This window comes from Gopherus flavomarginatus, chromosome 13 (assembly GCF_025201925.1).
Source record: "Gopherus flavomarginatus isolate rGopFla2 chromosome 13, rGopFla2.mat.asm, whole genome shotgun sequence".
Taxonomy (NCBI): domain Eukaryota; kingdom Metazoa; phylum Chordata; order Testudines; family Testudinidae; genus Gopherus; species Gopherus flavomarginatus.
In genome coordinates this window covers 13186760-13198885 of record NC_066629.1, presented here as the reverse complement: position 1 = coordinate 13198885, position 12126 = coordinate 13186760, and the positions used below count along the sequence as shown (strand labels likewise).

Here is a 12126-nt window from a genome sequence, read left to right as displayed (position 1 = left end):
CCTCCTGCACAAGGCAGGCCACAGAACCCCACCCATCCAATTTTATACAACCCCTATCCCAGGACCGAGTTATTGAAATCCTCAAAAATGGTTTGAAGACCTCAAGCTGCAGAGACACCACCAGCAAGCGACCCGTGCCCCACGCTGCAGGGGAAGGCGAAAAACCTCCAGGGCACCTGCCAATCCGCCCTGGAGGAAAATTCCTTCCCGACCCCAAATATGGCGATCAGCTAAACCCTGAGCATGTGGGCAAGAGTCACCAGCCAGCACCCAAGAAGGAGTTCTCCGCAGCAACTCAGTACCCATCGCATGCAACATCTCCCCGCAGACCATTGAGCAGACCTGTCTGGTGGTAATTCAAGATCAATTGCCCAAATTGACGATCCTATCATAACATCCCCTCCATATACTTATCAAGCTTTGTCTTAAAGCCAGGAAAGTCTTTTGCCCCTACTACTTCCCTCGGAAGGCTATTCCAGAACTTCACTCCCCTAATGGTCAGAAACCTTCGTCTAATTTCAAGTCTAAACTTCCTAATATCCAGTTTATACCCATTCGTCCTCGTGGCTACATTAGTACTAAACTTAAATAATTCCTCTCCCTCCCTAACGTTAACCCCCTTGATATATTTATATAGGGCGAGCATATCCCCCCTCAGCCTTCTTTTGGCCAGGCTAAACAAGCCAAGCTCTTTGAGTCTCCTTTCATAAGGCAGTTTTTTCCATTCCTCGGATCATCCTCGTAGCCCGTCTCTGAACCTGTTCCAGTTTGAATTCATCCTTCTTGAACATGGGACACCAGAACTGCACACAGTATTCCAGATGGGGTCTCACCAACGCCGTATACAACGGTACTAACACCTCCTTATCCTTGCAGGAAATACCCCGCCTGATGCATCCCAAAATCGCATTTGCTTTTTTAACAGCCGTATCACATTGGCGACTCATAGTCATCCTGCTATCAACCAGTACCCCAATGTCCTTCTCTTCCTCCGTCGCTTCCAACTGATGCGCCCCCAACGTATATCCAAAATTCTTATTATTAATTCCTAAATGCATGACCTTGCACTTTTCACTATTGTATTTCATCCTATTTCTATTACTCCAGTTTACAAGGTGGTTCAGATCTTCTTGAATAGTATCCCTGTGCATCTGACGAAGTGGGTATTCACCCATGAAAGCTCATGCTCCAAAAAGTCGGAAAAAAATTAGTGGGTGCTTAGCACTCATTGGCAGCCAGCTTCCCCCACTCCCTCCAGCGTCTTCCCTCTGCTGGGAGGAAGCCGGTGCCTATGTCCTAAGTGATAGGTCTGAGACCAGGGATCAATTGATAGCCTATGGGTTACATGGTCCTTAGATTAAAGATCAACAGTGCACCTCTGTTGGAGAAAGCCCTGCAGGTGACTCTGGGGTCAGGGGAAAAGACCTGGAAAGGGGCCAGGAAAACAGGATCTGGTTTACAGAAATAAACCATCTCCGAAGAAAAGGACTGAAATTCTGCTGCGTTGGGAGCTTTATTTGATCCACTGCCCTGTGAATCGGCCCACCAGCTTCTAGTTTGTCAGAAAAGTTAGGTGCCCCTTTCCACAGAGCACAGAGGACATGATTCCATGGGACACATGAATGAACAGTCTCTGCTCAACATTTTATTGATAGAAATGCAGGGAATGGTTACTAAGGTGAGGGGGACGCAATCACGAGTCTTACAAAATTGAGTTTAAAAAAAAAAGTCAAAGACAATAAAAAAAATCCATACGTAAAAAGGTAGAAAACCAGCGCACTTCCAGTCCTTGAGATCTCAAACTTTGCCTGCTTCCTGGAATTTCTTCAGCAAGGCTTCGTCCGCCCTGAGGGCAAAGGTCAGCGTACGCTTCTGGTAGTACTGGGGGTCGAGCTCCAGATTGTCAATAACGTCCGACAGGAGGTGAGCTCTCTCCACTGAGCAGCCTGGTGCATCGTAGCTCAGAGCGGTGAAATGCACGTGCAGGTGGAAGTAGGATGGCTGGTAATGCAGGTAAATCCGCAGCTGAGAGCCAGCCACGCCAAAGCGCTTTAATATGGCTTCCTGGGGAAGAAAGGGTAGAGAATTTAATCTCCCAAATAATACACTGAAAAGTTTTAGCATCATATCCAAGGGCAGGGGATTGTCTAGGAACACACTGGTACATCCGAGGACCTAGCCCAGTCTCTTGTAACGGTGAATTAACATCAAGGGACAGCAATACTACTCCTTTCATCCGAAGATCTCAAAACATTCAGGAGAAACTTTCCAAATTGTACAAAGGAATTGCTGAAATACAGCAACCTGTGAGGTAGAATATAAAAGCTGGGTTCATAGTGACGCTGTGGATCGTTTAGAACACGAAGTGCACAATACCAGCTGAAACAGCACGGGGATGGGGATAAGATTTAGGTAGCAGAATGCAATGACTCAACTGGAATTTAGCCAGGACAACATGATTAATACTCCTGCTTTACAAAAAGTGCCATGGGACCTGTAATGACCATGAGGGATCTAGCCCTCAGTTCCAGGGCTTGTCTGAGAGTCACAGAAGATGAGGTTTTGGTTACACACTAAGGAACTTGTTCTCTGATGTTTTTACATATTTGCCCCTTCTCAGATTCCTGCAGAAAGGAACTGATGGACAGGGTCATGCAAGACTAGATACTTGGCCGACAGTCCGTCCAGCTGTAAACCCACCGCTCGGTGGATCTGTGAGAATTCTAACCCAGTGCAAACAGAGGCCAGCTGCACACTAAAGTTTTATTGGAGAGGAGGGAAAGGGGGGAACAGACTCTCAAAGCACTGCTTAGCCAAGCCCTGCCCAAAACCTTTTCCCAGCCAAGCTCACTGGCCATCAGGTACATGCCTGCAGAAGAATTTAAATGGGTGGAGAACTACTTTAGGTTCAGACATACCATGCAGGAAAGAGCTGTAAAAACAGACCAAGCTGAGAGCTTACGGCATGTGTTTTACCAGAAAGGACTTAGGAGAGCAGATGTCAAGGCTGAGACGATGTCTGAGCCTCTGAGCCATTATCGAACCTTTAAAGCACAAGCTGGGAGGCAGAAGGTGAGCAAGTGGGAGGTAGAAAGGGAGGAGATGGTGTCCGCTGTGGGGGAAAGCATCCCAGTATCACGTACAGAGGAGCAGGGGAAAAGGGAGGGTAGGTCACGGTTTCCCCAACTAATCCGAAGATCACTGTGTGGGCAGATTTGGCCAACACTCCACACACATAGTTGAGCCTAGTGGCACATATCCCCTCATGCATGTTATTCTCCAAGGCACATGCCTGCTCCAGCAGTGATCCCAAATCACCAGGCCCGTATGTGCAGGACACATCCTCATGGGTAGGAAAGCAAAGCGCGCCTACTCAGCACCTACCCAGCACAGGGAGAGAGGTAACTGTAGGCCAGATTCTGATCTTAACTCTGCCAGTATAAATCTGGAGCCACTCTACTGAAGTCCCTTGAGTCTGTCTCCACAGGGTCACCCGTGAGACAGATCCAGAGCTGGCCCTGTACAAGCCCATTTGTTGAAATGGGGGGTTGCGGAGCAGAAGGCTGCCTCCTTCCCATTAACTACCTCCATAATGAGGCCTGTTGTGTGTGGGGGCTGGATAACACACCCAGCATGTTTCCCCTTAACAGCGCATTCTCTCAGCTTTTATTGTTCCCCATTCCAGCCTAATTGCTCCAGTTTGCTGGGTGAGTTACAGGATCCTGTTACCAGTCGGTGTAATTAAAGCTGTAAACAGTGGCAGTGAACTTGTCAGGGACCTTACAGCATGCTGCGCTCATGTGCTGGTTGCAAACACTAAGATGCCTCACCCAATCTTTTAATTAATCTCTGCTTTCCCCAGTGCAATTACTTCCTGAATTTCCAGTGCAATAAAGCGGAAAAAACTCAAGTCCCTGTTATTGAACATGCCGTATCAGTGGCCTAGAAAGGTCATCAGGAGCAGAAAAACGGGCAGGAGTTTAGAAACAATTTATTAATGCAGGGGACAAACCTCCTGCTTTACTCAGGAGAGTAACTGCCCCTCAACGCCAATGGGAAGTTTCTGCAGGGGTCATGGTAATAATGCTTAGCACCTCTACATCCCTTTGTATTCAGCGATTCCAAGGCCAGAAGGGACCCCTGGGATCATCTAGTCCGATCTCCTGTATGACACAGACTTGATTAAAAAAACCACCCCGTGATAGAAGAGTCTACCACAACCCTTGGTGAGTAGTTCCAGTGGTCAGTTACCCTCCCTTAATAATCTGTGTCTTAATTCTAGTCTGAACTTGTCTGGCTTCAACTTCCAGCCAGCCACTGGATCTTGCTAGACCTTTGATAGACTGAAGAGCCCATCATCAAATTTCTGTCCCCCATGTAGGTACTTACAGACTGTGATCATGTCACTCCTTAACTTTTCCTTTGGTACGCTAAACAGACTCCAAGGCATGTTTCCCAATTCTTCTAACCACGTCACATATTACCTAGCGCATTTGTCAGACCCTGGCAAAGTAGGTATTATCCCCATGTTGCAGATGGGGAAACTGAGGCACAGAGAGGGGAAGCCCATGATCACACAAGTGAGTGGCAAAAAGAAATAGAATCGCATTGTCCTGACTCCCAGTCCCCTCTTCTAACCACCACCATCCTATTTTCCTCTCTAGAGCCAGGAGTTTCATATCTTGCAGCCATCCCGAGTTCAGCAATCTGCAGAGCAGCAGAGAGCTTTCTCCGATGGGCCCAGAGCTCCACTCTAAGTGCTAATGGCTCGAGCCAGAGCAGTTATAGTTACAGCGCTGGAAAGGAATGGAAGAGGAGCCTCCTACAGCACATGCTAAAAACAGTCTCCGTAAAGGATTGACTTGGCTCTGGCTAAAAGTCCCAATTGCAAGTCAGACTGTGTGTTCAGACTTTAGCGCTCCAAGCCCAGGTGCCAAGAGGAAAAGGGTGTTTTCTTTTAAAAGAAGCGTCAGATTCTGCTCCAAAGAATGGGGAATGTCACAGCCCAGGTTACATCCACCGTCTCTCCACGGCTTTTCCACAGAGCCAGCTAATGCAGCGACTTGGAAGCCAAGAGACAATATCAGGTGGGAGGCTGAATTCAGTCAAGATGGACGCTGCTGCTCTAGGCCCTGAGAGTTTGAGTTTGAGCCCAGTCCAGCTTAGGATGAGCTGCTGGCATCAAAACTCAACATCCCAGGGTAAGAAATGCACTCGTCTGCCACGGAGAATCCTTGTCCTGCAATTCTGAAGCTGGAGGAACCTTTTGCTCTTCCTGGGTCATGTTCACAGAACCGAGAGCTGCAGAATGGGTTTGTCCCACGAGGAGGACACTGGCAAAGCTACGGTAGAGCACATTAGCCTTTGGAGCTCTGTGCTCTGACCTCAGGAGAGAAAGCAGGCTGGCAAGACAATCGAGACTCCCTGCTTATGTCCAATGGGAGCAGGGAGATGAAAGGGAGAAAACCAGAAAATGCTTCCCATGGCTAAAGAGACATGTTGCTTTCTTACGCACAGAGCCTTTATTACTGCCTGAAGCAGTTCAAGCAAGGCCCCTGTAACGAATCTGGCCTCTAGTGAATAAATCTTGCCTCACACTTAGATTTTATCTTTTTCCTTTGCTAGTTTCTCCCTCTAGCACAGAAGCACCACCAGGCGCATCATATACAGCGACACAACAGGCCTTCGGTGGTGCCCGGCAGGGCAGTCACATCTATGCATAAATTAATATTTACCTAACAATTTTCATCCCCAAGAGCTTCACAAATGGCACTCAGTATCACTGGAACCGTAGCCACCTCTGGGGTGGGTATGCATTAAAGGCAGAGCTATTTCAAACTGGATCCTTACACTTCTAAGCCACTTCCTCCACTTTGTGTTTCCATTTGGGTAGCAGCTGCTGTTGGGACCCTGTTTCTAACATCTGGTCTCACAGAAAGAGTCACTTTTCATTTTGTCAGTGACATCTGACTGCAGAAAATTAATCACAGTCAACTTACTGTCGCCAGCAGAATAGGTGCGGCTGGAGTAGGAAACTGTAAATGCAGGGCTGGGGTGTGTAGGGTGTGTGGGTATGAAACACTCCGGACAAAACCCCATGCGGAGAGATTGTGAACTCTGCTTGAGGCATATCAAGACGCTTTCCAGTCTGCTCCCTGAGCAAACAGCTGTCATGACAGCCCAGGTCGACTCCCTAAAACCTCACTAGCGGGAAGCCAGCATCAGCAGGGTGAAATTGGTTGCTATTCCCTGCTGATGGGAAACCGAGGCAGCTCCCAAACTGATTTTCCATGAGTAAAACAGAGACCCTGATGGGTGTTTAATATGCTAAGGTGACAGGGGCCATAAGAAGCCGGATAGATAAATGACATAACACCCACCTTCCCTTCGTGCAAGATGTTCCTCAGCAAAGGCAGGTGCTCAGCGGTGAGGTCTCGCAGTGACTTTATCCCCCGACGGTGGCAGATGGCTATCAAGTACAGGTCATCTAGCTGCAGAGACAGGACACTGTTACCACCAAAATATTACATGAAAAGCATCAAAAGATTCTAGGTCTTAGAGCTTCACAGAAAATATAACTGCACTAGTGCAGCTATGAAAGGAGTCTTGCCCCACGTCGGTAAGGACTGTTGTCATCCATCACACTGCCACCTAGATTCGGCTGAATAGTATTTGTGAAATAGGATACTAGATATCTTCCCCCCATATACTCAGACACGCTTCAAACCAAACGCGCTGCTTCAAGTAGAATAAACAAACATATTTATTAACTATGAAAGGCAGATTTTAAGTGATTATAATGTCAAAGCATAACAAGTTGGATTTGATCACATGAAATAAAAGCAAAACGCATTCTAAACTGATCTTAACACTTCCAGTGCCCTTACAAACTTAGATGCTTCTCGCCACAGGCTGGCTGGTTGCCCTTCAGACAGGCTCTCCCCTTTGATCAGTGCTTCAAACGCTGGGTGGTGGTGTCTGTAGACGTAGGTGGAAGAGAGAGGAAGAGCACGGCAAATGTCTCTCCCTTTTATCATGTTCTTTCTTCCCTCTTGGATTTCCGCCCCCTTCAGGATCAGGTGAGCATTACCTCATCGTAGTCCCAAACTGGCCAAGGGAAGGGGTGACTCAACTGAGAGTCCAACAGATCCTTTGTTGAAGCCTAGGCCAGTGTCTTTTGTTCCTGTGAGGCTGGGCTGGGTTTGTCACATACATGCCCTGATGAGGTGTGAACTGCCCCTCTGTTCCTGGAGAGTTTTGCCTGGGATTGTTTTAAGCCATGAGGACACATTTTCAGCCTCATAACTATATACGTGAAATTACAACCTATAACATTACTATAACAACAATGCTCAGTGCATCACAAGCCTTCCGAAGACACCCGACATGATAAACTTTGCACTGGATACCACACAGTCATTTTATAAGGATAAACATGGAGGTGAAGGGTTTTCCCCCAAGATACAGAGTGTCACAGTGACTCCCATTTTACAGCTGGGTAAAACGAGGCACAGACTTGCCCAAAGCCAGAGAGAGGCAATGGGAGAACTGGGAATAGAAGTCAGGAGCCTATATTCCCAGCCACTTGCTCGAAGCATTGTCTCCCTGCAGGACAAGAGAGCAACGTGTCCCCGTGAACAGATGATAAGAAGGAGATTTTTCTAAGAATTCAAGAGGGCAAAAGCGTAACTTTAGATTTCAAAATGGAAAGGTCTCATATGTTTCTGCTTGAATATTACAAACTGGGCCAGTTTCCAATCACTCTGATTCTCTAAATAACTCATCTCTCAAGAATTAATGAATCAATTCACAATACCAGTATAATGAGGCTACATCTCATCTACAAGATCATCAGCCAGGCTTCCAGCATTGCCCAAGGTACTTGGTGAAACAAACATTTGATCACCCTTATGGACATAAGTCGTTATAAATGGAAAGAAACATTGGCTAGGTATTACGTACAGGGTAACGCACATACACAGATGTTCTCTAAAGATTCTTATTGAGTTTCAAGGGCTGTACTGGCCATGAAATCCATTGTAAAGTTCTGATTTGTCAGAACACACATGCATACTCTTATTATTATTTGTATTCCAGTAGCATCGAGAGACCGCAGCTGAAATTGGGGGCCCATATAGAGCCACACCTGAACCCCCATCTATATTCTGCATGTTTTCTGCCATGGGATGACAACACTTTACAGAACACAGCTTTTGTAGCACATTCAATCAGCTGCCCCATGCTTCCAAAGCATCATCCTTCATGTATGTAAACATTCCCTTTCTGTAGGGTTCCACAGCTTGTGCTCCTTGTACTGAGTGAGCTACTCTCTAACGCACCTCCAACATGTTTGTACAGAACAAATAATTTAGATGTTTAAGATCCTCTCTGCTTTTTTGCTGTTAAAATAATTCCACCTGGCTATTCTGAAAGAGCAGATTATTTGAGAAGATGGCTCTAAAGATGCCTGCTCAGATACCCAAAGCATGACATTTCCAATTCCAAGGCACGAAGTGATTTTCGTTACTCGACACTTATTTATCATTCTCAGGCTGACCTAGTTAGCGTAGTGGGTTCACTTTATAGCTCCTAGACAAGACGGCATATTATCGAGGCTTATTAAAATCACGCTGGGCTCCCTATTGGACCTGGACTACAGAACCAAAGCAAATCTCTCTCTTCTCCTTAGAACAACATCTGTATGTTGCTGTTTGAAATAAATAAGCCTGTTGCTAAAAAGCCTCTGTATGATGTAATGTACAACATTTCAGGCAACGCCTCAGTGCTCCTGTGGGTTTGAGAAGAAGTGAATGGTTAGAGAGATCTAAAACGGGCTTTTAGCAGCATGTTTAACTAGAACACATTCCTCCATGCAGGCCAAAAAAACAGCTACTGTATTTCCTAGGTATCAATTTGCTCCCATTATATATGGCCTGGTGATCCTGGAGGAGATCCTTCTAATCCAAACCTCAGCAGCTGAAATGGATGATTAGAGGCACTTCCTGCACTAGTTCAAACACTTGGAAAACTCAGCTAGTCTATGTGGGAATTCCCATTTCCCTGACATCACTGGGCTGGAACAGAACTTCATCCACAATTGCAATTTTGAAAGTTAAATTACACAGGGAGGTCTGTAGCTCTGCCCACTTGCCGCCCGTGCAGAGTGGTCAGAGCAAAGAGAATCATGCAGACGTGTAATAAATCAGTGGCCACATGGAGTCTGTAACCACCCTTTACAGAGTGTGCTGTGGTACAGAATCCCAGCTAACGTCAACCGGTGTGGTCTCACTGAAGTGAATGCAGCGGCACCGTTCAGAATCTGGCCCTATGACCGCTTAGGCTTTATAGATGTCAGCTGAACTCTGAACCTGTGTAAAGTCCAAATGCCATAACCATGGAATCTGCCCATTATCTGTAATCATACTAAGGCTTATAACTCTGTGGGTCCCCAGCCGCTAGAGAAACACACGATTACACACAACTGAGCAGGTCAAATTCTCCCCAGCAGAGCAATAGCCAGCATACCGCATGCCCACACTGTGGGAAAAGGTCACGCAATATGTACATTGCACAAACAGCTCCAGTCTTCTCTTTACACCCAGAGCATGCAATGTTTTGGAAGACTCTAGCCTTGCAGATGCTGATGCTGAAGCCTGAAATCACAGTTCTAGATATCCAGCAGGAGCGTCACCTCCATTGCATTATTTAGGTTGGGGGGAAGGGGAGATTGTGCAGATTTCACATTTTGACAGCGAGGACCGTTAGCAGCTTCTGTTCGTTTTACTGAGGTCACCGACATTCAGAACCATTTCAAAGAGTAAACAAACAAACAAACAAGAATTCCTGCTGCAATCCACCAGCCTTAAATAATAAAAAGGTCCATCTGTGCGTCATCCTCAATTCAAGTGTGACGTTAGCGGAACAGACCCCTACTGAGCAGGCTTCTAAGTCCTAGCTCAAGAGATGCTTTGACAGCCCTACTGGGAGCCATGTGGAGCTGACGTAATTTAATTTAGTGGCCTAAGGCTCTGGGATGGAGCCTGCCACGTGTGCCAGTTGGATGAGTCGAAATCAGACAGTTCAGATCAGATGAGTGCTTTGAAGAATCACTGCTGAAATGGCTGTTGTGACAGATAGCAAGTTTAATGCGATATACTCCTTGCAGGACTCGAGATGCATTGGAGTCCAATTCGTTCGCTGTTTTTCAGACTGTAATTTATTTATACCGGGTCTCTGTCTTTTCCTAGATATTCTCTCCTGACTGTACATCCCTGAACTTCCCACAACTCAGCTGATCTGAAGTACATAATTCTGCTCTTTCCAGGGGCAAGACTATGAACTGCGTATGCAACCTGCTGACTGCACGAGACCATGCAGTGCACTGAAGTTTGTAACAAAGGCTCTAGGACGAGTGTTTTCTTTGTTCTCACTCTATTCTCTTCCTCCTACTTCTTAGGGGATGTCCCTATTGAAGCCGCATATTCTCAAAATAAAATAATTTAGTAGTTGTCTAATGCCAACCGTGTCCTAAGAATCTGAGGGCAATCTGCAATTCTAGAGTGACTTCCAGCCAAGGACCCCCAGGTGTCTTGCAGATGTTAATGAAACTAAACTTCACAATACCCCATGCGAGGTAGGCAATTGTTATCCCCATTTTAAATAACAGAGAGGGGCCAGAAACCCAAGCACTTTACGAGCTCCTCCCCAAAATGTGCTGTCCAACTGGGCAGAAAGCAAATGAGAACACAAGTGCTCTAGCCAGGGAAAAGCAGGTGGAAGATGGTCCTGGGAAACCCAGGGAGTGGACATTAGACAAGTCCACTTTGAAGGCCCAGGGAGGTCGTGCAGAAGGAAGGAGGACAGGACAAAAACGGCTTGCCTATGGCACCAATACACATGGGATGAACCTGACTTCAAATGGCCCAGTGCTTGGTCAAAGCCATTCACAGCCAGGGACCAATCCCTGGTTCGTACGGGGCCAAAGACAAAGTGTTCATCACACTTCCTGGACAGGCTCTCAGCTGTAGGGAGCAGCTGTGAATTCTGGGGGGATCTAGATACTGGAGATGGAATCTAACAGCCTCCTTGATCTTTTTATTGCTTCAGTGAATCATTAATTGAGGAAGCTCTTACATATATTTGACAGGTTTTGAAAATCTCAGCAGCAGCTCTGTTACCGACAATTTCCACACATGCAGATCACTGAGCAGAAAGGGTCCGACGTCCTGTACTAGCCTCAAGCTTTCTAGCACCTGAAAAGAGCAGAGGCCAGAAGACAGAATTTGCATTTAAGAAACCAAACAGATTATCCTGTAGTTTTAAAGACAGCAGAGACCTGTGGGAAAGAACGGTATTTTACACATGCGAGTATTTGAGGATGAAATGGAAGGGCTCACACTGCTTGGCCTTCTGCTTGTTTTTTTTTAAATGAAGGAGTAGGAAAAAAGGAAAAACAATACACTCTAGGTATCACCTGGCCTAAATATCTGAACTGGTTCCAGTGATGCTGACAAACTAATCTCTCTAGAGCAGAGGTTCTCAATCTTTTTCATTCTGAAGCCACCCCAACATGCTATAAAAACTCCATGGCCCAGCTGTGCTGCTATAACTGGTTTTCTGCATATAAAAAGCAGAGTTGGCATTAGGGGGTAGCAAGCAGGGCAACTGCCTGGGGCCTCAAGTGACAGGGCCCCCCCCCCCCAAGCTACATTGCTCAGGCTTCAGCTTCAGCCGCGGGTGATGGGGCTCAGGGCCCTGGGCCCCAGCCCTATGTGGTGGGGCTCTGGCTTTCTCCCCTGGGCCCCAGCAATGCGGGCCCTGATTGGAGGCCCTCCTGAAACCTGCTCGAGGCTCCCAAAGTGGACCCCTGGTTGAGAACCACTGCTCTAGAGACATTAGCACTTCTGATCGTTATCGGCACTTCTAATTCTGGCTGGAGTCACATGTTTCAGTTCTAGCGAACTAGAATTCATGCTTTTCGGAATTCCTACATGAAAATATTTTCAATGGGGGCGGGGGGATGGTTAATTATAAGTAGCACTTTTCATCCTGAGACCTCAAAGCACTTGTCAAAGATGGATAAGTATCACTATTCCCATTTTACAGATGGGGAAGACCAAGGCACAG

The 12126-nt window shown here is 46.7% G+C and overlaps 1 protein-coding gene across 1 annotated transcript in view; it reads right to left on the bottom strand.

Annotated features, from left to right (window-relative positions):
• Positions 1 to 1174: 1174 nt before the first annotated feature.
• Positions 1175 to 12126, bottom strand: part of DCPS (decapping enzyme, scavenger) — a 66692-nt gene continuing 55740 nt past the window's right edge. Inside the window, exons 5-6 of the mRNA XM_050921731.1 lie at positions 6381 to 6491; positions 1175 to 2064 (exon numbers count right to left, since the gene is read on the bottom strand). Coding sequence (XP_050777688.1) covers positions 1798 to 2064; positions 6381 to 6491 — 378 coding nt within the window. The 3' untranslated portion in view covers positions 1175 to 1797. The remainder of the gene's footprint in view (positions 2065 to 6380; positions 6492 to 12126) is intronic.